The following is a 25,683-nucleotide window of genomic DNA, read 5'->3' on the forward strand; positions in this document are numbered from 1 at the left end:
CAGGTATATTTGCTGTTTGCATGGCTTACCTGGATAGAGTACAGCACATATAAAAAAAAATGTTGTGACATGCATTGAAATGTTGTAGGAGAGCATATCACATACAGGTAAAATATAGCATTTTGAAACTCACGTCATGTAGTAGAGTAACAAAAAACTGGTTTGGAAGTTTAGATATTGCTCTAGCTTAGATTATCTGCGGGCCTGTCTCGCAAGAACCCTCCTTATATTATACTACATATTTACTCGGCTGGTACGATACATACTGCAGTAAATACAGCAGGCGATGTAACACATACGTATAGCAGAGGCCATATCAACTGCTAACCTTTCAGAGACATTCATATGCTTCACATATGGTGATGTCTCTGCCATGCTGAACTATACTGATAAGCATGTTTCACGGATGAAAAAAAATCCTATCTATGTGCTGAGAAATTTGTTGTGCCACTTGCAGTGATGGACGTGTAGTGTTCTTCATAAACTTATTTGGAATAGTTGGTAGAGAAATGGAGTGTTTGTCCTGATCATTACACCATGTGAAACTAAGAATATTTCATGCAATTATTTTGAATACTCATAAGGAAATTTTATTAATTGGTTGTGATTTTAGGCACCTGGTTGGTAACATTGAGAACGAAGGGAGCCAGCAGGCATAAAAAAATCAAGAGGGCTACATACATAAATGTGTGAGGCTGTGAGGGCAGCAGATGAATATAGCAAGAAGTGGGAACATGTAAGTTGTAAATGCTTCCTACGAGCATATTAAATTTCTTTATTCATCAAATAATTTAATTTGTTGCGGAAGTATTATGACTAAGGAGGCTCAGTAATACTTTCTTTTCTTTTCAGCTCATGTGATACATAGCGGTCAAATGTTCCGCCACCAAAGTCATGCACAAGTTATTTGTAGTCTTTCCAGTATTTGTAGTAATTTCCAAAATAAAGGGTTATTATTGAAAAGCTATCCTCTCTGGACACACAAAACATGAGAATTGAACAATTAACAATGAAACAAAATCTCTGGACATCTCGCATTGATCATAAGGACTGTAAAGGAAAACAACAGGAAACCAGCTAGCATCATGGCCGACAGCATTTATCCCTGTTTTAAAGCGGAATCATCGTTTCATTACTGGACAGCGCCCCGTCATTATAATTAGTGAATTGCTGCCGTAATGAAGAGGCACATCACAAGTACAGTTTCCTATACTTACTGATATATAGCAGTACCTTGCCCAAACGGCACTTCGGTGATGATGTACTATTTACTGAGTGGTAGCCGTTGGCAGTTCACAACAGACTCAACACCGTTTTTCTCAGTTACGGGTGCATTCCTGTACATTCGCCGTCTACCATCAGAGCCGTAACGGAAGACTACGGGCACTTGGCTGGCATCAACGGATAGCAGCATTCGTTCCCGTTTTGAAACGGAATATTTTCTTACAGTGTAAGAGCCTATTTGGGCTCGCCATACATCATGCTCAAAAAGCTTGACAATGTGTCACATTCAACGATGTTTTGCGGAAGTGAATTCCATTGCGAGATAGCACGTGGAAAGAAAGAGTTTTTAAACACGTTGATATTACAGTGTGGCTCACATAAATACTTAGTGTGCCTCAGTCGAGTTCTCCCAGATTCTTTAAACGATAGGAAATTTTCAGCGGTTGTGTTAAGTCTTCCGTTGAGCAGTAGCCAAAACACTTTCATGCTCAGCATTTCAACTCGCACAGGTAATGGAGCAAGGTCTGCGTCATGTAACAGTTGAGTGGGCGAATCGTATCTACCAAATTTATTGAAGACAAACCTAATAGCTCTTCTCTCAATCATTTCAAGTTCTCGCCTTTTTATTTGTTCTTCTGGGTACCATGCTGGTGAACAGTACTCGATTATTGGTCTAATAAGTGTAGTGTATGCCACCAATCGAACTTTACATGGTGCATGCCTTAGAGTACGATGAATTACGTTCAACTTCCTAAGAGACTTCCCTTTTATATATTCGACACGTTGTTTCCACGATAGCTTACTATCTACAATGACACCCAAATATTTGTGTTGGTCTACATGTTGCAACTGAAAGTCTCCGAGGTAGTAGTTAAATTTTAACATGTTTTTCTTCAGCCCTATAGACATAACCACTGACTTTTTTACGTTGATGTTCATTTGCCATTCTCGGCACCACCTCTCTATACCTTGCAAAGCAGTATTTAAGACAAACTGGTCCTCTGATGTGGACATGCATCGGTACAAAATACAGTCATCAGCAAAGAGTTTGATGTTGCACGGTACTGAATCGGCTAAGTCGTTTATGTATAGAAGAAATAATAAGGGTCCTAAGACAGTTCCCTGAGGGACACCTGACAGCACATTTTGCGTATTTGAACAGGTCTCTTGAAAGAAAACGAACTGTTGCCTAGACGTTAAGTATGCAGATATCCAAGACGTTAACTTCTGATTTTGAAAGATATTCGCAACTTTCATTATTAGTTTCGAATGTGACACCTTATCAAATGCTTTTCCAAAATCGATAAATATGACATCACATTATTGTTTTCTTTCGTTGAGACACGACGCCCAGTCTTGCACAGCCTCGATTAACTGCAATGTTGTAGACGACCCCTTTCTAAAACCAAACTGGTCACTGCTCAATATTTTATTTCTATCTAAGTATTCCACCATTTGTTTGAATAATAAGTGTTCCATTATCTTAGAGCATGCAGAAGTCAATGAAATGGGTCTGTAGTTGCAGCAATCTGTTTTGTCTCCCGATTTGAAAACTGGTATGACTTTAGCAAGCTTCCATTCGTTAGGAACGTTCCCTGACTCATAAGAGTTCCTAAACAAAATTACCAGCAATATGGTGCGACGTATTCTGCGTATCTGTTCTCTTGTTGTTCTCTCGTATCTATTCTCTGTTTAAAAATGTGTTATCTATATTATCTGGCCCCGGTGACTTTTTAAGATCTAGTCGAAGCAACATATTTAGCACTCCGGGTTCAGATATTTCAAGGTCGGGAAGAGGATCAAGCCCGGTGTAATCATGACATAATGGGCGCCGTGTATCATCGATAGAAAATGCAGAGGCAAAATAATCATTGAATCGTTCAGCAGATAGACTATCGGATGAGGATACTGTCTTATTCTTCTGAGGGATAACATATCGCCAGAACTTCTGTGGTGCGCTGTTCATAAACCGAACCAGAGTTTGCTCAAAGAATTGTTTTTTAGCGCTTCTTAAGTCTTTTCTAATTTGGTTACGAAATAATGTTATCAAGTCCTTGTTGTTCGCATTTTTTCGAAGACATCTTAGTTTACGTTGCTTATGTATGATGTCACGAGTAATCCAAGGTTTCTCACGATATGTCTTTTTACGTTTTTTTGGTACAAAATTATTCAAACAGAAAAGTACTTTCTGCCTAAATAAATTCCACATGTCATCAACTGAACATGACCTCTCAAGAGCAACAAACATATTGAACAGCTTCTCAAATTCGTCTATTATGCCTACATCATCTGCTCGGTTGTAGTCAAAAACATGAAACATGTTTGAAACAAATGAAACAAATTATGAAACATGTTACTTCATGAATGCTACCCAAGACTGTCGTTGATGCCTAATTCTTATATATATTCATGTGGATGCCTTATACATTAGTAGCATGGGCGTTCCCAGGACTTTTTCCAGGGGGGTGCAATGCGCTTCTAGGGGGGCAAGGGTGCAAACCCCCTACCACATCATTTTCGGGAAGCGGACGCTGTGCACTGCGTGGGTGTTCAGAGGTCCCTATTATGACATCTGAGAATAGTCATTCGACTTATGAGTAAAGAGTGCACTATTTTCACAGCGGCCTTGGAGTTCCAGGGAGCCACGCCCCCTTGCCCCCCTTTCAGTACGCCCATGATTAGTAGTCATAACAGTTTTCAGTTACCATCTTTGTTGTTGTTATTTGCGATTCTGAGCCTCGGGGTCTTCATGTAAAAGGCGCGTTATCACTGACCGTCGCAGTACTTCAATGTCGCCGGTAGAGTGAAGTGCCTGTGGAACACAGACAGGGCACGGGAAAGGGCAAGAGCAAACAGAGAGTTGACCAATTTTCAATCCATTGGCGTTTCTTAAATGCGATTTCGGCATGCTTGTGTTTACCTCTTTTATTTCGAATGCACAAAGAAAACCATACTGATATGTTCTTTTCATTCTGACCCGCATTAGGATGCCTGGCCCTTTACTTTGTAAGGAGCTTCAGTAGGTTCACACACACATGTTCGGAACTATCCTGCAGGGTCGTACACACGGACGCATGCTGTAGCTGAGTTCAGGTAGTTTGCTTTTGCACAGCACTGCACGAAAGAAAACACAGAAGAAGACAAAACAAAGAGAAAAAGTAAACGAAGACGAGAAAATTTGAAAGACCCAATGTCGCACAGCCGACGACATATCCGTCGCTTGGTCCGCGTATTCGCATTTATATACAGGATACGTGCGATAACGACAGAGATGATATCGAAGACATAGCGCTGTCAAAGAAAAACTGACAGGTTTGTGTTACAAACAGGCTGATCTTAAAATACAGAGCCTGTTTGTGACACAAACGTCATAGGACAGTGTCAGTTTCCCATTTACGGTGCTATGTAGCAGCGATCATTTCTGCTGCTAGGGTGGACACCCTGTGTATAGCTGATTCTGAATAGTATATTATTATGTGTCACTTATTGACTACTATCCAAAACTGTCGTTGATCCCTAATTCATGTATATATATATATATATATATATATATATTCATGTGTATGTCTTAGACGTTAGTGGTCCTAACAGTTTTCAGCTACTATCTGTTGCTATTTCGTGACTCGAGAAAATCCAGATCATTGTTGCGGGGCACGACTTTTTCGGCAAGCAAGTGGAAGTCTACGAAGCTAGTAAATGAAGAAAAAATACTAAAAATAGTTTTGTGTTCATGCACAGCATCCAAAGTTTCGCACTTAATTCCGTGTGGACCGTTATTTGAACCGGTAACCGGTATTTTTTTACCGGTTTAGTTCCGGTTCAGCTCCAAGATCGCCTCGACTCTTTCGGTTCGGTTCAGTTCCGGTTCGTACAGAAATAACGGTTAATAACGGTTTTCGGTTCGGGTTCGGGTTCGGTTCGACTCTCTGGTTGAAACTGCTTTTCTGTCAGAACTACACGAGAGCACACTTGGTTTCTTTAGATGAAGGCTCAACGAATTCAACTTCAGCATTTGTAGTACATCATGAGGTCCCGATGCTCCTTTGATATGTAGCAGACAGAATTTCGCTGAGGCGAGTGACTGCCGTTGCGGTTCGTTGCTTCGCAGCAGATCAAGAACAGTACGCCGTACGAAGAGCCGTAAGAACAGTACGATTTTCGCATGAAGAGTCCTTGTTGGGTGCTTTATCCACTGCAAGTACGAAAGAGCTCCCACAACTTCTGGTCAGAGTCCCTTTAAGATAGGCAGTTACATGCACAAGCCAGTGACCAGTGTCTTTACTCAACGACTTTGTTTCCGACAAAAAATAAGGAGAGGGTCACCGAACATTATCCGCCATGCTACTGCCGCAAATTTAAAGTGGATAAAAAGGCTCGATTTCAATCGCAAAGGAATGCTAATGTTCAAGTGTGGACAAGCAGCATGCCAACCCAACAAAATATCCTAATTTCATGTGAAGTTAAAAGGGACACCAGCTCCTTAGGTTCTACCTTTCTAAACATAGGTGTAACATTTAAGTTATGAACGCTACAAGCATATGTTACAGACACTAAAAAACGGCGGTACATACGGCTAAAGAAAATAAGCCGGAATAATATCAGTTTTAAGTTGAAATGTGCTGCTGCAGAGTGAAGGAGTGAAACGGTAAAGTGATGCAAGACTGATTGATGCTAAAAATCGAAATACTCACTCAGTGTCACGAGAAACCAAGAGATTCCCCCTCCTGGGTCTCCTTTCAGCAAGTGATCCAAGCCCAAGCATGTCTTGGATGCCTTTCCACGCGACTTGGACAGGAGGGATGGTGTGCCCAGAAGTGAATATCTCTGCTGGAACAGATTGGAACCAAACAAATTATGCAGCGTCAAGAACACGTAAAACATGTTCGACCGTTTGCACCCAAGCTCACCGGCTGTACTCGTCCTTCTTCCACAACCTAACATTTGGTGGAGGTGCGGTACTATCCCTGCTACCTCTTACACCGTTAGACGCCGCCATCTTGCATCTCCGGGGCGGAAAAGTCCTCATGTCTCCACCATCAGTGTCCACGCCGGCAGACGGCACAGGACAGCCTGCTCAGCCCGTTCCTGCGCCCCTTGTCAGCGAAGGAAGCCACCCACGATCTCTCCCGCTGGATATCTACATCCTGTAGCACCCGCTGAAGCTTCGTTTCAGCGAATTGGAATAGACCTGCTCGGACCTTTTCCGCTATCGGCTGCTGGGAAAAAGTGGATAGTTGTGTCTGTTGACTACATGACACGGTATGCGGAAACCAGAGCGACTCCTACCGGCACAGCTTCCGACGTGGCCTCCTTTCTCCTTGAACAAATTATTCTCCGTCACGGTGCGCCACGGACGCTGGTCAGCGATCGCGGGACGTCTTTTCTCTCTGAGACTGTACGCAATGTCCTGGAACTCAGCAATACCATCCACCGCACGCACCACCACGCCCTACCATCCCCAAACTAATGGGCTTACAGAGCGTCTCAACCGCACTATTGCCGAAATGATCTCGATGTATGTCACGGCGGATCATCGAAACTGGGACGCCGTCCTTCCCTATGTTACTTACACATACAACACCGCTCGTCAAGCAACCACTGGCTTCTCCCCTTACTATTTGCTCTACGGCTGTGAGTCGTCATCTCTCTTGGACTGCCTCCTCCCACGCTGTGTCGATGACAACCCGCTTGACCCACTCTCGGCGGCGGCTGTTTCCAATGCCGAAGACGCACGACAACTGGCGCGCTTACGGACGTTGGCCTCTCAGCAACAGCAGGCCATTCGTTACAACGCACTACGTCGTCCTGTGTCTTACGCTGCTGGCGACCTCGTGTGGCTCTGGACGCCCACTCGTCGTGTTGGACGCTCGGAGAAGCTCCTCCCACGCTACACTGGCCCTCACCGAGTAGTCCGCCGCATTTCTGATGTTAATTATCAGATCGAGCCTTGTACCCCGCCGTCTACCCGACGGACTCCAGCTTCACAGACGGCTCACGTCATTCGCCTCAAGCCCTAAACCGCCCGCCATGAGGACATGGCGGATGCTTCAGCGAAGGGGATATTGTGAGGAAGAAGATGGTTGGTTCAACCAACCTTCTTCTTCTTCTTCATCCTCGGGGAAATGGCCGTTATCCACTAAGGGCGATTGGCCAGTACCAGATGGGGGTCATAGGCGTGGATTTTCCTGAACGCTAGCTATATATGAGAGGAGGAGGAGGAGGGGGTTGAGGCTTGTCGGAATAACGATAGGTGTGGGACTCTCGGAGGATAGCCGTGAAGTTAAGCGCAAGAGAAAAGGCGAAGATACGTTCGCTGCTCAAAAGCGCTGGCTAAGAGTCATGAAGGCAGCCACACTAGATGCTACCGTCCGGTTCCACCTCCCAGCATGCGAAGACCCGAACGATATAAGAGAGCCTAGGCAGAGGGGGGCGCCTTGCATTTTCAGAGGGCGAACCAGATAGTTCTGGCGAAGTCGATCGTAGAGGCGACAGTGGATGAAGAGGAAGTGGAGGAAGAAGTGTTCCACTGTTTCGTCCTGTCCACAGTGTGGGCACAATGGCGAATCGTGGACGCCGGCCCGATGCAGGTAGAAGTTTAGGGGGAGGGCAAGGCACCGGGCGCGCGTTAAGAATACCTCTATGAGGCGCGAGGAGCAGCAGTCGGGCTGCCATGGAGATGACAGGTGGTCGTATCTGGGGGGAAGTGAGCGGCACGCTGAAAGCTCCAAGAATCTCCGGTATCTGGATTTAACGATTTGGGGAAGCGGTGGCAAGGTATCGATGATGGACCCAGTAAGGGAGATCTTCGCCAGGCTGTCGGCTGCTTCATTGAGCGTGAGGCCCTTGTGTCCGGGGATCCACGTTAGCACGACTTCGGAGATGTGGGGCGGAGTGAGGGAGGCAAGCAATTGCAGCAGTGGGCTAGACGGGTTCGCCAGAGATGAGATGACTGATAGGGAGTCTGATAGGAGCAGCGTCTTGCAATAGCGGGCAGGGACCATCCTAAGAGCCAGAACAATAGCGAGGAATTCGCTCTCAAAGACTGGGATGTAGTCAGGGAGGCGGATGGGGAAGTGACCATCAAGACGGGGGAAAACGAGGCCCACGCCGGCGCGCTGACCAGAGACGGACGCGTCAGTTGCTACCACCAGGTGTTCAGGAAAGCGGTCAATGTGGCGATTGAGGATTACCTCAAGCTTGTTGTGGTCTGTAAAACTGGTGCCGGGTTGAAAGGCATCCTCAACCTTCACAGATGGGCAGAAGAGGGGGCAGCAAGGCGGAGGGACGTCTGTCAGCGACACACCCAAAGGTTTCAGTAAAAGCTCGGCGAAGGCCAGCTGCGGGGTGTTTGATTTGCGCCATCGCCTATTCAGCCAATAACGCATGTCCATGAGGGCTTCATTGTGCCTCAAAGACAAAGGGCTCTGGCACAGGGAGAGGAAAGTGTTAATTGTCAGGACACGGAAACGTGATTTCAGAGGGAGGATGCGTGCTTCGCAGTATAGTGCTTGATTCGAGGTGTATTTAGGGAGGCCCAAACAGAGACGTAGCGCCTTCCTCTCGATGATGAAGAGCCTTCGGAGGCGGTAATCAGGGAGGTGGGAGAAAAGGACGCAGCCGAATTCCAGGACAGGACGGATGTAGCACTTGTAAACGAGCAGGAGGGCGTTTCTGCGCATCCCAATACGGGTGCTGGAGCAGCGATAGAGAAGGCTACATGCCTTCGTGGCTTTTTGGCTGACAACCTCCAGATGGTGGGCCCAGTCCAAGTGTCCCTCATACCAGACACCGAGGTATTTCAGCAGGTTCGTCTGGCGGATGGACTCGGAAGCAACCTTGAGATCGATCGTCACAGGGCTCGAAGGGTAACTAGAGGGTGTGAAAAGGAGCACCGCGCACTTCTGGACGTTCAGCGGAAGGTGAACAGAGCGCATCCAGGCGGAAAGTGCGTTGAGGTACTCTTGCAGCTTCTCATATAGCAGTTGCAGCGACGGGGAAGAGGCAAAGAAGGCTATGTCATCAGCGTAGGTTATGGTGAGGATGTTCTGGTCTAAGGGCAGAGAGCTCATCAGGATATTAAAAAGCAGGGGTGACAGGACGGAGCCTTGGGGTACGCCTCTGTGTTGAGCTTGCTGCGAGGAGGTAAAGCGGCCAACTGAACAGAAGAACGACCTCCCTGTAAGGAAGCTGTCGACCCAGGAGATGATGTAGGGGGGAACGCGCACCGAAGCCATTATGTGGAGTAGGACGCTGTGCTCCACGCTGTCATAAGCCTTAGCAACATCTAGTGCAACCAGGGCAGAGATATCTCCAGTCTCGCGCGCGTGGCGGATCTGGCTTTCAAGATTCACATGCGCCATCCAGATAGAGCATCGAGGGCGGAACCCAATCTGGCTATCATTGAGCACCGATGAGGCCTCTAAGTAAGACTCGAGCCGGTGGTGCAAAACGCGCTCTATGGTCTTGCAATGGACAGAAGTCAGTGCAATTGGGCGGACGTTGTCTATCTCCAGGCCCCTCGAGGGAACTTTCTTGATGACCGCCACTCTCGCAATTTTCCAGGCACCGGGGATCCATGCGTGCTCCACGGATACATTCACGATATTTAAAAGTTCATGAGGGTGAGACGCCCACAAAGACTTCACCATTGCGCCGGTGATGCCATCCGGACCGGGTGCAGATCTAGGTAGGGAGCGCACGACAGCATCGAGCTCCTCTTCAGTTACAGGGAAGAAGCCAGATGGCGACGCTTGGGGAAAGGGAGGGCCACGAGGAACTGTATTCCGGAAGCGTAGGGAGAGACCTTTGGCAACAGCTTCAAGCCTGGCTTTTGCGACGTCGTCAGGGGCGACAGAAAGCTCATTGCATGAGGCGCTAGAGAAAGACCTCCGAATGTAAGCGATGTGCTTGTACAAGGCCTTCCTGCGAAGCGGCCACAAGCTTCCGAATAAACAGGCCCAAAAAGAAGACGAGGAGGAGTGCGGTGGCGATGGTCACCTCTGGGTGTAGACGAAGACAGACGAGACGGATCAGACTATAGGGCACCATACTAGGGTGCATCTAAATCATGGAGTGGTCTTCACGGCTCCTGAAAAGTGAATGTTACCGTCCTGCTCTTATTGGGTGCTCAAGGATCAGTCGAGATGCTGTAGCGCCCTTCGGGCCCAACTATGTCTATCTATAAAAATTATCTCCAAAATTTATGTTCTAATATATGCGTGCGTTGCGCTTTAAAAGCAAAACTTCCTCACGCAACACACTGAAAACAAACCGGCATTCTAAGTAATTTACTCTGTGTTGTGGTTTGCTGAAGATATGGTGCGTACACTCGTTTAGGGCTGTTGCCTTAGAAGTCGGCCCAGGACGCACATTCCCCCAAAGCGTTCGTCGTGACGTTGCCCACCTCTGTATGGGCGACAACAGCGAGCGCTTTTCCCTTTTATCTTTCCCTTTCCTTTTTTCGTTTTTTTTTTCTGCCAATAAATCCCCGCCCCCTCTTTCAGCAATACCACGAGCACCTAGGGCTGTTGCGCTAAAGTTTGAGGCGGGCGACCGGAGTGCAACTCTGACCACTACCGTCCGAATGTTGAGAGCCACAGCCGCTCCTGGCTTATAGCCACAAATGATAGTGACTGCTAGGACGCATCGAAGAGTTAGCAGTTTTTGCGAAATGGAAAACAAAACAGAAGAGCGTAAGCTTAGGACGAATTATTGCTGTGTCGCACTGTGCCATTACAGCGAGAAGACGGCTAAGGGAATGACATATCTTTTTTTGGGAATCATGAACAGCGTCTGCCAGTACGTTCTATCGTTTCCCCGAAGCTACGAGGAGAGCAGGCTACTTGGGCATATAGGGAAGAATGTCCCCGGAAAAGATTATCCGGACTAGCAGCGCTATTGTTACCAGCTCGCTTGTCTTGTTGTTTTTTTTTTCTCGCAATTGTTCATTGTTTCAGTAGATACTCCATAGCCTTGTCTATATGTGCACAGCCGCCTATCTCGTGTGTTTGAAGTTTTAAATACAGGTTTTAAATAAAAGATCAGTCTTGGTTGAAGTTTAGTGCGTGTTCGTCGTCCTTCCTTTCGTCTCCTTATTTTTTTTAGCTTGTTTGTATATCAAGCACTTGGATCTTTAACGCTTTTAACACGATCTGCCTGGCCTAGAATGACAGGAACAAGCAGATTATACGACGGGCAAAATTTTGCACCCCAACATTGGCGGCGTGTTGTTGGGGAGGGGGGGGGGCATCCGACTTCACAGGGGACTGGCCGACATTTGTCTTACAACGCACGAAGAAACCCCAGGGACTTGTAGAGCTTGTTGCAACGTTCACTTAAACGCAGCGTGGCATCAAGCTGTACCAGCAGTGCACGTGCTTTACGAACAAATGACGTGTTTCAAAGGAATGTGACTGGGATCACTTGTAAAACGCTACTCCTGACTTCAATGGCACTCCACATTTAGCACAGAGGTAAGCATTACAAAGAACGATAGGTTGATTTTGAAGGCGGTCGCATGGGCTGATTGACTATAGGCAGCGAGGCGTATGCTCTATGGTATGTCACACATGTTCTCTGCTGACGTCATGTATCTGCTATACTTCTGGCGCCAAGTTGCCAGCGCGCCGATCGGCCCGTTGCCAACCAGTTTCGCTGTTTCTCTAGAGGTACTCAAAATGTCTGTTTTTGTTTGCTACGTCTACGCTTATACGCTGTATACAAATCGTCCACAACAAGCCAACGGGGCGATGAAAGCTGCAGAAAGAATTGCAGTTCTGTAAATTCAACGCGAAGACTGAACCGTTTTCTAGCACTACGTTTGGGCAAGAGCACGTGCTTTTGAACAGTGACTCTGCTTTTCAATGCGAGCTTCTGTGATGTCGTAAGATGTTCCGTTGTTTGGTGCTTCATACTGTTGAAGACGTACAAAGGAGATAAGGATATGCACACAGTCCCGTATCCGCTTGATGCCTTGAATTACCGCATTGCCTTGAGTTCGAGGAAAACACAGGATGAGAAGAGCACACGACAGACATCAGTCTGAGACAAAGGTCCTCTCACCCTAAGAAAGAGCAAGCTCCCTTTTGCCCACCTCCACCGCATACGCGGATTTGAAGGGAGACCAGAGCACGCTGTAAAGGTCGTGTATTGTCATCGAGCAGGAGCAACCGTAGTGTCATTCTCTGCAGAAAAACAAAAAAGCAGGTGACTCATTTGCTGTAATAGGCCCCATAAACCATCCTGTACTGGAGATTTTCGCGCTACAAGTATGCCCAAAATAAATTGCAAAAGTTCTGCATTCTCATTTTCAGATATGCCTGTTGAAATTATGGCGAAACACTTAAACAACACTAAGCTATATCTATAACATATGTACACAGAACTGTATGTTACAAGAGTGCACTTCTTCAGTTACACGGCAACTTTGATTGTTGCTTTACTAGCTCGTAGAACGAGACGAGCTAAAAAAGAAAGAAAATTTAACAAAGTTTGCTTTCACACTCTTACACTATTTATGTTTGCTTATTATTATATTATGCTATCTATGTTTGCTTACACTATTAAGGTACCGCCGGACCTATACTGAGATATTTTTGTCGACTTGGCAGTTCGCTGAGGGTGGGTGGTGTGGCAAAAATGGCGTGGCATTTTCGAGCGATCTGCCTGCCTTCCTAGCGGCGTGTTGTTGGATGGGGGGAATTGTGCGTCTTGGGCCGACTTCACAGAACTGCGCCGACATATGTCTTAAAACGTCTGAGGAAAACCCAAGGGAAACACCCAACAACATAGTCGGCGCACGAATTCGAACCAGGGTCACCTCCAAGTCTAGGCGTGGAATACCATCTCGTAGGCACACTGGAGCTGGTAGTTCCCCTCAGTTTGCTGAGGGGCGAAAATAAAGTGAATTTTATTCACTCAAACGAGGCCCTTCTGGTGTCGTGCGTGAGCAAAGACCACGAGCAAGACGGAGGAAGAGAAAGCAGGAGCTCCTGGATCGGTGATTCTTCGTTCTGCGCGGCTTCGTTATGGATAGCAAATCTTCCAGTAGTCGAAGTGAAACAGAAAGTGAACCATTGTCTCCGTCAGCTCTGCCCTCTGAGGCCGTCTTGCAGATGAATGACATGGGCTTCTGGTTTGTGCAGACGTTTCCCGACGTCACGAGTGTCGTCATATCGCCTTACGCGATTGCCAACACACTTATGCTCCTCTACCAGGTAAGACTCTGTTGGCTGTTTTTAGAGTCATTACAGTTGTATTCCACTGCGAGCCGCGTTTAGATCCTTTTTTTTGTTCAACTGCATAGTTTTGTAAATAAACACAACATTGTATTTAGGGTCATAGCAGCGAGCATAACAGCTTCAAACATTAGAAACTCCACGCTCACATCTAGTATCTATACTGTTGCGCATAACTCAGAAGGGACATGCGTCCAAGTTCTTCCGAATAATTTCCGAGAATACGCGGCGGCTGTCGCTTCAGGTTTGGATTATTGACAAGTTGTAATGATAGAACAGTCAGGAAACAAGCCAGCTGGTGATATAGATCCATACTGAAGAACCCCGAGACGAGGGACACGGAAACGAGGAACAAACAGAACGAAGTCTCAAACACAGCTGAAAGTTTACCTTTTCCGGTGTCCCTCGTCTCGGGGTTCTTCAGTATGGATCTGGAGTTGTAATGCAACGTTTGCTACGATGTTGCAAACTAACTAACAATGATGATTACATACGGATAACCTATTGTGAATCATTCTTCAATGAGTAAAAGAACGGTACGCCATAAATGGTAGCAGAAAACAGTTTAGGGACCTACGACGCAAAGGTAGTTCAGGAAAAAACCCAGTGAGTGCCCGCCGCAGCAATTATGCCTACGTGGCTCTTCGACAGAAAATTACGGGTGGAAAGAATTGCTGATGGCCACTCTTCGTTCTTGAGACACCGTTCGCGCAGTGGAATTTTCTTTCCAGATCAGGCAGGGTTCACCCGTACTACCTCAAAGCCATTCCGGTGACCCGCGTATTTTCTCACAGTTTCGCACATAAAAGTGAGTGGTAGTGATGGGGTGATGGGAGGATGACAACGCCCTAGGCGCTGCCGCACCGGAAAGAGAAGACTTGCTCTGACGGGCTTATAAAATAGCATATGCGCAGGCAAGCTGGTGGACAAGATGACTACGAAGCCTGAGCTTGGGCACAACAACTACAAGGACGTGCTTTGTTGTTACGTTACGTCCTTGTAGTTCTTGTGCCCAAGCTCAGGCTTCGTCGCCATGGAGCAACTCCTTAGGGGTACGCGATAAGGAGCAAGTCATTGTTGCTATAAATAAATTTCGAGTATGCTGAGTGTGAACCAGTAAGCTATAACGTTAATTAGCTTATGTCTGCTGAGTCCCGAGATCCGCATCGCCCAAATGCATGTGTCTCCTTCTTTATTAATATAAAGAAATTGAAAAAGTGTATTCTCCTGTGCAAGTCGCATGTACGAGTACAACCTTTAGAAAAGGAGACTGGCCATTTGCGTTACACTTTGGCAATAAAATTTCAAATTCTTTCGGAAGTCGCGTTCTTCAAGGGTGTAAGGCAATATTTCGATGCACATAATTACGTACACTGTCGGAAAGATGCTTTTAATATTCATATTATATCTCTGCACCTGCAATGCTTGTAGGCTTCAACTGGTGCAACGAGAGACCTCCTTGAGAAAGTCACTCACTACGCTACCCTGGAACAGGATATGAGAGCATTATTCCGTGAGTTGTCAACGGAGCTGTTCAACGACCCCGAAGGAGACCAAGAATTTAACTTGGAAAGTATTGTACTCGTTGGAGGTCTTTGTAACAAGGACGATGACGTAGCGGAATACTTGGCTGATACCCTGCAAAGCCGCATTCAAGATATCCCAGAGGAGCTCTTCCGCGTTGAGGTTCGTGAGTGATACCAATTCCCAATTAAGCACGCAATCATTGCTTACTTTTGCAGATTCAATCCAATGCCCAAAATGCAATGATAGCTTGCTAGTGTCGTAACACGGCCCTGTTGCTTGGTACTTCAGCAGTTTGGAAACCTGGACGACACACAACGGCCAAAAATGTGCGAATATCACATTCCGTTTTTGTCTGCTGTGTATCATTCGTGTTTCTGAGCTCCAGAAGTATGAATCACGCAATGGTAGTAAACTCTCCTTATAAAAATATTTTTCATTGAATTATCGCTTTGTACGAAGTCTCACGCTCTATTGCCCGAAACGCGTGCATTTAGATCCCGATTATTCGAACTGCCCTGCCAGCCGCCTCCGCTTAGTGCGAAGGGCGAGCCGGCGGAAGCCCATGCAGCAGACCTTGCTTGCATGTTCCTCTCGCTCTCTAAGTTTTCAATATAAGTTAAAAGGACTGCCAAGATGCTCACCACCAATGTCTGTTTGCTTGATTGAATTCTTGTCTTGAGACTTACGCGGTGCTTCTGAGGCCACTGTCACTATTTTCGTGGCACATCCGCTTTTACGGAATTGCTGACTTTATTGAATATGATTCAGGTCCTGTTCACTTCGTTCTAACGAGGGCCAAGTGCATTTGTGGGCCCCAGGGGTAGTGCCCTCGTAGCATAACAGGGACGCGTAAGGCATGGTTGGTACTGGTTTGAACCAAAGAGAACGCTAGAAAACGAGCGCCAAAAAAAAAAAAGCTTGGTCATTCACGGGAGATGGTCCAATCTATCGGCACTCGATCATCTGCAATTTCTTCCTCCAATCTTTGCGCGTAGAGGACCTGTGTAGATGATTACAACTGTAGATTTTTGCTCAAAGTGTTGCCCCGAATCTTACGTCTTTCCTTTCTTTTTCTTTTCACCACAGTGCGGCAGTAGATTGCAAAGTTGGATACGCCACGTAAGTTGTGGAGAGATCAATCAAGTGATGAATGTGGATTTCTACTCGCAAGCTCCCGTGATTTGTACGACAGCCCTCTACTTCCACGGTCGTTATGATGTGCTCATTAATCCCAAACGGAGTCGAACTGCAACGTTTCGTAATCTAAATGAAGGCTTAATCTCCGTGGCAATGATGCAGTCGCGGGGCATGTTCGGCTACTTGTACTCCCGCCAACTGCGAGCACAGGCTGTGCTTGTTCCTTACGACGGGAACCTGTCGCTTCTGCTGCTGCTTCCAGCCCAGCCGAGAAATCTGGGTTTGCTGGAGAAGGTCGTTGAATCTCGACTTGTTGTTGGCTTCTGGAGCGTATGAACAACTTGTTCGTCGACTTGATGATGCCTCGGTTCGCATTGCAGCAGGCGACTGGTCTCAGAGAGTTCTTCACCAAGCTGGGGTTAGGTAAATAAACTTTGCTAGATAAAATCACAATCGGAACGATGACAGTATAGTAACGGGGATTCCGAGAGTTTCATCCGAGTTCAACATGCGGGAATGCCCTCGGTCACATTGCCACGGTATTGCCGCGCTAATGAATTTTTGTAACTGGCCCACATTATGGACCATACAATAGACCTTTCCCTGCTTGTAAACAAATGAGGTCATAGTGTTCGACATCGCCACCAATTTGATAGACTCGAACAACGCTCGAAGCTAGGGCCGAACAAGGTCGCGCACGAAAGGCACGGTCTTGAGGGGATTACGATGGTCCCTGAAAGGGACGTGACCTTCGGTCCTACTTTTTTTCAGTAGGAGGCAGCGAACGGGTGCCCATTCGTGGAACCCAGCCCTCCTCTTCCGATTTGTTTGTTTCAGTTTCAGTCTGTCTACCAACGTCATGATGACGTTTCTCGGGTACAGGTCATATTAAGCACACACGGTGGAAACCCCTTAGTCCATGACGAAACCCGAGACTGGGAAAAAGACGAAAAACAGACGACACAACACAAAGTCTCAAGAACCCCTTAGACCCCTTAGTCGACAACGCACGCTAGTCCGAAAGTAATAACAGGAGCGCTGTTTCTGCGTCATCTAGCCCAAACAGTAAGACTCTCACACCCACAACTCTTCGCGTCAAAGTTAAGCCATAATCCGACACTAAAAACAGTAAGAAAAATATATGCCTCAGATGGGATGACCGTTACATGTGCTCTTTCCCAAGTATGGGTGAACTGTGATCAGACCAGACTTGTCAGTGTAACCGGAATCCGATTTCCTCAATCTGTATGGTTTTCTTCACGAGACAAGAGATAGAGTTTGCCTTCAATTCAATAAAAATTTTACCTTTGAAGTTCTTTTCTCTGAGCTGGCCGCAAAAGTATGCAGACCCTCCAAAACAAGCCAATTTACATTATGGATGTCGTACGCTAGTTCTGCCACATGCACCTACATAACAATAATTGGGAGTATATTTACACGTAAGGTAAGTCAGCCTATTTGTATACGTGCCGCTGGATAGGACTGCTTATAATCACCCACCACCACCACCACCACCACCACCTGGGGTTCTTTTGACGTGCGCCGGAAATCCCCGACACACGCTGCTGGAAGCAATGCTTACCTCCCCCACATGAGCTACCGTACTCAGCCGGGACTGAACCCGCGGTCTTGAGCTCAGCAAGCCGATGCGTTACCGACTGAGCTACCGAGGTCGGTACATTTGGTACCGAGGGCGGCACTTACATTTGGTGGTTCAAAACATTCATTTACTGTAAGACGAGCACTGTCGGAATGGTGTGCTAATGAGCCTACACTCTTAAAAATGAACTTCACCACATAGCACGCTACTAGCCAACCAATACCCCGAATGACAACGTTCTCGCCCTAGATTTGTTGAAAACGGGGAGGAGCCTATTTTGTGCCATTATGCACAGCACAAAATAGGCTCCTCCTCCCGTTTTCAACAAATCTAGGGCGAAAACGTTGTCATTCGGGATGGTGGTTGGCTAGGAGCGTGCTATGTGGTGAAGTTCATTTTTAAGAGTGTAGCTTTGTTACGGCTCATACGACGGTGTTCAAAACAACTTGTTTGTAATTCATCAATTCGCGCGTACTGATTTTCGTGGCGATTGTAGTGAATTATATTCTAATTTTTTAGACTTACTGATGTTTATTTTCAGGTGTTTTGGAGTAGCCTGATTTGTTGAAAACGGGGGGCGTACGCCTTTTTTTGACAATTATGCTGTTCATAATTGTCACAAAAAAGGCGTACGCCTCCCGTTTTCAACGAATCCCGGCAGATAACGATATCATTCGAGATCATGATTGGCTAGGAGCGTGCTATGCGGGGAAGTTCATTTCTAAGAGTGTACCATTTCCATATTTTTCTGTCCCAACTCCAACTCCACCTTCCGTTACTTAACTCGGAAAAATGATATTCTGCTTTGTATAAAACAATATCGAATATTATTACTAAGTTCCGTTCTGCTGATATATTCAGATATTCAGTATCTGAATTCAAACCAACCAAGAGGTGATGATGCTTCTCCTCGTTGTGCTTAAACCAAGTGCGAATAGCCATGTCGCCGTTGCATCAAGTAGCAATGTGTTGCCAGCTAGCCTAAAGAACGGAAAAATTATGAGTACACGTGAAAGTAGGTCTTAGAAAACGTGTTAGAAAACGTATCGCAAGATATGCGCTGCTCCTCTATAGTCTGTAATATACGTTCTCTTGCATTCCCAGGATCCATCTTCTCGACGTCAGGACCAGGACCCGACTTCAGTGGCTTGCACGGGCGCCCGTACGTTCCAATGGGCAACTTGTTTCAGGTCGTCCGCATCCTCATGGACGAAGGGGGCGAAGGCGGCCTATACCAGGGTGAATGCATGTTCAACTGTGCCGCCCTTCGACCTGGTGGCCGGCAACCCATTCGCTTCCACGCTGAACATCCCTTCTTGTTTTATGTAATTCACATGAAAAGCAAAGCGGTGCTTCTCCTTGGGCGCGTCGTACGGCTCTGAGGGCATGTCGCGCAGCGCATGGTTAAGAAAGATGTGGAAGTGTCGCCGACTTGGGATAACACTGATGGGTAGCACTGATCGCTGCAGCATACATTGCCTAAATTGTACATTTCTGTATTTGAATAATATGAGTTTTAACGCACCTGTCTGTAGACTGACTGGCGTCCTACAAATTATCGGCGCTTACTGATCGTTTTTGCGGTAAATAAAAATGTTCAATATATTAGAATGCATAAAATAGTATACAGCTGCCCCCAAGAGAAGCGACGACGATAAATCAGGCGTCTGGTTTTCAATTCTTAATTTCATTTCTTTCCTTTCTTAATTGTTCTTTTCTTTAATTTCCCTGGTAATAGGTACTTGTGAGGTAGGTGCTAAATACACATCCTACCAAAAAAAGCTTAATGTGATTGTAGTGGGTCACCCGTGTCTCGTATGATCTATGCACTTTGTCACAAGATTCCAACAGGACCTGCAAATTGTCACAGTGCTATTCACCTTCATATCCTATTGAGCACCGAGGAATAACTATACAAAACTACACTGGTGCAGAGTCCACTCTTCAAAGTGCTTTTGTGTTACGTCATGTTAACCAGGTGGTTCACAAGAGGAGTCATCGTGGTGCTTCGTTAGACACCATAGCCGCCCTGTCGCAGGCCCATCGCGAATTCTGTGATTGTGCGCGATCGTCAAGACTTCTGCTACTGAAGGCACAGTGCATTTGTGCCCTGTCCTAATAAAGAGACGGAAGTTGCCAAAGCCCTGTATATTGTAAAAACAAAAAAATTGCGGTCTCCCTGCTGATGCAACGAGGAGCAATGCAATAGCAATCCTTGAATTTCTAACACAACGTGGGGATAATTTGAAATTACGCGTAACTGCAATGAGTTATGATGAAATCCTGGAGAGGATAACGCGCTGTGGATTTGGCGTGAAGAAAACTTTTTTTTTTTGACCGCACCATGAGTACATTAACCCAGTCAACACAACATTGTAAATTTAACGTAGAAAACACGTTGCAGCCCAACTAAACGAACGCATAATCAACGTTGAGAGCGAACATCGATTTGACCTTGCAAATATCGCCGCGAAAACGCATGATATTAAAACCGACCAATGAACGCATATTCAACGTAATCGAAACATTGTGAACGAGGCGTTATGCTTGGATCACACTGCAACTTTTTTCCGTTGCGGTTACGGTACACTCTTAAAAATGAACTTCCCCCATAGCACGCTCCTAGCCAACCATCACCTCGAATGATATCGTTATCGGCCCTGATTTGCTGAAAACGGGTATCGTACGCCTTTTTTGTGACAATTATGAACAGCATAAGTGTCACAAAAAAGGCGTACGCCTCCCCTTTTCAACAAATACGGGCAGATAACGATATCATTCGAGATTATGGTTGGCTAGGAGCGTGCTATGCGGGGAAGTTCATTTTTAAGAGTGTACGGATCCAGGCGGCGTTTGTCATACGACACGTTGCTGAGACACATGCGTTCTTGATACGGCAGACGCTTGTGTTGAACCAATCACACGTACACTCCACCACGACCCTATTCCATAGACAGCCATGAACGGGTAACAGTGATGGGTCGCCGAGAAGCGTATCTGCGTCAACGTGCTTTCAACGGAGGCAGCCATGTTGGTAAAAGGAAGGGCGGCAGCAGAGCAGCGATGTGCTTTCCCGGTGTGCCTTCACTCACTGATAAGCGGCATATAGACGGAGGTAACGCGTACCGCATGGAGTTCGGTCAAGCTCTACTCCTGCGGTGCGTATGCTTTTCGGTTCGCCGTGCTTCGTTGCCATGACAGCCTGCCGAGACGCATCCGTAAAGCATGAAAATGCAAGAGTAAACCAGGCATAACACCAGGCGTGGTTCACACTGTTACCACACCATATTTGCTGTTGAAGCACTGCCAGGAAAGATTTCTGGGTAAAGAAAGGGAATACCTTTTTCCTTGCTTTGGGGTAGCTGATGTTTTCGGTAACCGTGGTGTGCAAAACCTCCTTCCACTTAAAGCAAAACCTTGAGTAAGAGGTGTGATCACTGGAGCAGTTCAGGTAACAATCACGCCCTCTACACTGCTTAGTGTCATGGCCCTGCTGGCCTCAATGGGCGCAAAAGGGCGATCCATGGCAGACGTCAGCAGCCCCCCCAAACCGGTTGCACCTAAAGCAAGCAAGAGGGTTCTGGATGTACGGACGGACCTCCGCAGACAGATATCCCACTTTCAATATATCGGGCAGCGAGGGACGGTTGAATGTATACGAACTACGTTTCTGGTGCTGATGTATTCATTGTTTTTTCGTATCTTGAGTTTCCGAACGTCAACTGCTGTTTGTCGTTTTAGGCTTGCAAGGATTTCTACTGTGACATCGATCAATTCAGTGACAGCTACCACCACACGACATGTATTCGGGGCCTTATGCAAGGACGTAGATATCGGGACACCAAGCATTTCTCTCTCACTCAGGGTCTTTTAGCCGTCTGCCTCTGGTGTACACTTGATGAGAAGGTCACCAGATCGGAGTTTCTTAATTTCCGTGATGTTTTCGACAGGGAAGACACCACCACCTCAATAAAGAAGAGTGGCATTTTCCCAAGTGCACTCTCAGAAAGAAGGGAGCCGAAAAGGAGTCAAATGACGCTTTGACACCCTAAAGTGCACAAGGGGTGTTGCTGTGATACCCCTGAGTAGCCGTATTCGAAGTGGGTGTTATTCGAACTCTCTCGCTGGTAGGGTGCTAGGTGAACTTCTCATTGTGGGGTGTTAGCTGAACGCCTTCACTAATGGGGTGTTAAGAAAACTCCTTCCTGGTTGGGTGTTAGGTGAGCCCTCATCGGCGGGGGTTAGCTGAACTCTTCTCTAGTGGGGTATTATGCAAACTCCTTCCCTGGTAAGGTGTTAGGTGAAGTCCCCAGTGGTGGGGTGTCATGGTGAACACCGTCACTGGTGGGGGTGTCTGCTGAACACCCTGCTGATGGGGTGTTCGCTTGATGCTCTAACTGAAAGTCTCTTTGCTCAAGTTGTTCACTGGTTGGGTGTTAGGTAAACTCCTCACTGGTGAGGTGTTATGCGGGCACTGCAGAGATAGGGCGTTACCGGAACTCCGCACGGGCCGAGCTACACTCCCGTATTGATGAGTTGTGGCCTGACTCCCTAATTTCTGTCGTATGAAAAAACATGCATCGTTTATTTATTTATGCATAATCATACCTGAGGGAAGCGTATGTAATTGCGCGTACAAAATTTTATTGATGCCTCAAGGTTATTCAATGGACACAGAAAATGACCTTCAGAAGCAAGTGATGTACAACTACATACAAGAAGGCAAAAGCGCGATGCCACCTAAAAACAGCAGTGGAATATGGCAATGTGTTTGGCTGCAAAAACTCACACATACCAGCAAGACCAACAATATCATCAAATCCTCTGCAACGAAGCATTACTGCATACTTTCATGCTACTGTGCAGCTAAAAGAGTATTTCCCATTTTGGTTCAACCATCACACCAAAGCAAACGTGTAACGTCTGAAATGATGCTTCCTCTCCAGGCATACTGAGCACAACAATACCAGTACCACGGAGCTTATAAGTAAAAGAGTGTTGAGAAAAGGCTTCGGTGTGCATGTGCTCCAGCTGAATATACAATCGGGAGGAAGAAACGATCAAGTGCTGCACCCGTGAAAATTTTGGCTCATTCCCGGTGGCCGCCACCAGCACATCACCTTTCGAGTATTCAACGCCGTCAACCTTAGCAGAATCTGCAGTGTACACGGTACCAGATAACACAGCCTTCACACAGACGTGCAATGTTGAGTGATCAGCAGGCCTCAAGTTTGTCGTTGTCATGCTTCTTTATAGGAAACAACTGTTCAGGTGATAGCTCTCAACTAGAAATCTAGACAGAAATTCCGCTATCTTTCTCTCTAGATACTCTGGGCATCCGGACGGTATCTTGTCAGATGGTATGAGATATTTTTCTGAAGCGAAGAAACGTTTCCCACTTTTCGTTTACTTCAGGGACTATAGCACCGAGAATGAATGGCAACAAACGGAATAGGCACCACTTCTGTGAGGCAGTACCTCGTATCGCTTTGGCATCATTTAAAAAGGCGGTGCTCATATTTCGGGTTTGTTTCTTTTATCGTTGATGCCATATGGGAACATGTCCATACGAAGGATGTCATCGGAATTTAGAACTTCATCTTGCACACGTCCTCGCATGGTATGATGCATGAAAAAAATGAAAGTTCCGTCAAGCATATGTCATGCATGATGTCGGGGGGAAGTTGATGTGTGACGTCAAAGTCTTGTATCTGTAGCAGCGCGGACTTCTCGCGTACACCATACATGTGACTCAAATCTGGATTGACTTGAACGACCTCAAGGTGAGCCGCATGCATTTCCGCATTACGCACAACACAGTTCACTTCACTTCACTTTTGAGTGCCAGTTAGCTTAATAGTGACGTTTTAGTGACAGGGTAGTCGAGACTAATCGTGAGAGTAATCGGGACCACACTTTCTCAACGGCAGCGCGGCAGAGTCCGGTCTCCTTACTTCTCATCCGGGCAATAAACGAGATTCCTGCGCGGGACCCGTGGACACCATGTGACTACTGAAGCTTTTTTTTTTTTCCTTACAGTGGCCAGGAGAACCTGAGCTCGTGCCAGAGTAATATCATTGCATGCTATTCCTGATATGCTTTACAGAATGGGGACGTTTCAGCGTGTCACGCTCACATTCGACCTCAAAGAAAATAGTCGTGCCGTTGCCAGTAGCAAACACCTCCAGTGAATGATACACACTAATTTTACAGCGGCAGCTGTTAACGGGAAGGTTTCAGGAGATCGCCGTGTCTGTGGAACAAAACCCCCTCGCCTCTCCACGCAAGAGAGGAGGAAAACAGAGTGTGACAGGTTCGCCCGCAGCTGTGGAACAGGCAAGCGGCGCAAGAGAGCGGCAGCTGCATGCGGGGCAAGGGATTCAAAAGGAAGCACACATTAGGGAGTTTTAGCACATCGGAACCGTTCCACGGAAGCGAAACAAAATAAAAACAAAGCGGAAGCTTTCGAATCCAAGATCAGCAACGTGATGCCAGCCACTTCAAAAGAAAAAGAACTTTATTTGTAGATAATGAATTAGAAGTTTCATCGCTATAGGGGCGATACTCTACCCCAAACGACAACTTTATTATCGACCTTGGAGAGTGGGGAGTTTCATCGCCACAGGCGATACTCTACCCCATTGCTACTCTACACCAGCGTGTACTCTACCCCATTACGGATGGTGATGTGTGGAATGAAATAATGAGCCCCTTCAAAAGAATCAGGTACTTGGTGTACTATATTTTTGGAACTGTTATCGAAAAGCCCTTCTAATCTGCTAAATCTCTTCTAATCCTTGCACGGCCGGCGTCTACGCGGGCAGTGGGGGCGACTTCTCCCCTCAGCCCTCCTAAAGGGGCGCACCCCCGATATTCCGGGAAGCAAGAATACGGGGGGGGGGCGCAAATTTCCCACTTGTCCCCCCGGCAGCGAACAGTAAACGCCGGTACATCCTTCCAATCCTTCTAAACAAAACCACTGCCGTGATATTACATGTAAGGTTCTGTCTGCCTAGTGTGGCGACACGTTGCACATGCAGCCGGGTAGGACTGCGGATAATTTATACCACCTGGAGTTATTTTGAAGTGCGCAGGAAATATCCGACACACGGTGCTGGAGCGACGTTTACTCTTCAACATCGCGTCTGATATTAAGAGAGAGGGACGCGTACGCCTCTTATGTGGCAATGAATATATACAAATTGGTTATCCCAGCTAAGGTTAACCCAGTCTGCAACTCGGGCGATATTCTTGAAGCGTGTTACTACAGTCCATTTTCACTGTTGGCCGTTGCAAGTACAATTCTAGAACATGTTGTGTATAAACAGATCCTCGATTTTCTCGAGAAACATGATTTTTTTTTTTTTTTTTGCCCAGTTCAGTATGCGTCCAGAAGACGGTTTTTGCTATTACGCAGTTAGTCGCAACAGCGCACAGTCTGGCAGCCACAATCAATCTGCGTAGACCAACTTGTCGTTATATTTTCAGACTTTTCTAAAGCTCTTGATTGGGTTGCTCATACTACATTGATCGCGAAATTGAAATATTTACTTAAGTAATGACAGGGGGGGGGGATATATGACAGCTTGGTTGCTTGGCTTAGTGATTATCTTTCTGGCAGGCAACAGTCGGTTCAGACAGGGGAAGACAGCTCCCAGTTTGCTTCTGTGGTGGTCTTCCACAGGGGTTAGCTCCGGGGTCTCCGCTTTTCTTGAGTTTCGTTAATGAGATCACAAAGCACATACCAGTGCGCATTCGACTCTTTGCGGGTGAGTGTTTTCTGAGGTAAAGAGTGTGGCTGACCAGTTACTTTGGAATGAACTGTCTGAGGAAGACTGCCGATTGGTGTTCTGTATTGGCAAATGACGCTAAACTTTGATAAATGGACGTATACGCATGTCGCAAGAAAACGAGCAGTTCAAGCACTCCATTACGCGGTTGATGCACAAGTGCTAACTG

At 46.6% G+C, this 25,683-nt stretch overlaps 1 protein-coding gene and 1 long non-coding RNA gene across 2 annotated transcripts; one reads left to right on the plus strand and one right to left on the minus strand.

Moving 5' to 3' along the window:
* Positions 1–7,541: 7,541 nt before the first annotated feature.
* Positions 7,542–9,872, minus strand: LOC135376224 (uncharacterized). Its single transcript, XM_064608828.1, has one exon. The coding sequence runs from the start codon at positions 9,870–9,872 to the stop codon at positions 7,542–7,544; it is 2,331 nt and encodes a 776-aa protein (XP_064464898.1).
* Positions 9,873–16,445: 6,573 nt separating this feature from the next.
* Positions 16,446–19,248, plus strand: LOC135376226 (uncharacterized). Its single transcript, XR_010417586.1, has 2 exons — positions 16,446–16,547; positions 18,829–19,248. It is a non-coding gene; the product is annotated as an uncharacterized LOC135376226 (long non-coding RNA).
* Positions 19,249–25,683: the final 6,435 nt, after the last annotated feature.

The sequence above is a fragment of the Ornithodoros turicata genome, unplaced genomic scaffold (assembly GCF_037126465.1).
Source record: "Ornithodoros turicata isolate Travis unplaced genomic scaffold, ASM3712646v1 ctg00001058.1, whole genome shotgun sequence".
Taxonomy (NCBI): Eukaryota; Metazoa; Arthropoda; class Arachnida; order Ixodida; family Argasidae; genus Ornithodoros; species Ornithodoros turicata.

Coding starts and splice junctions, on each gene's coding strand:
- LOC135376224 (XM_064608828.1), bottom strand. CDS start 9,872: ATGGTGAAGTCTTTGTGGGCGTCTCACCCTCATGAACTTTTAAATATC.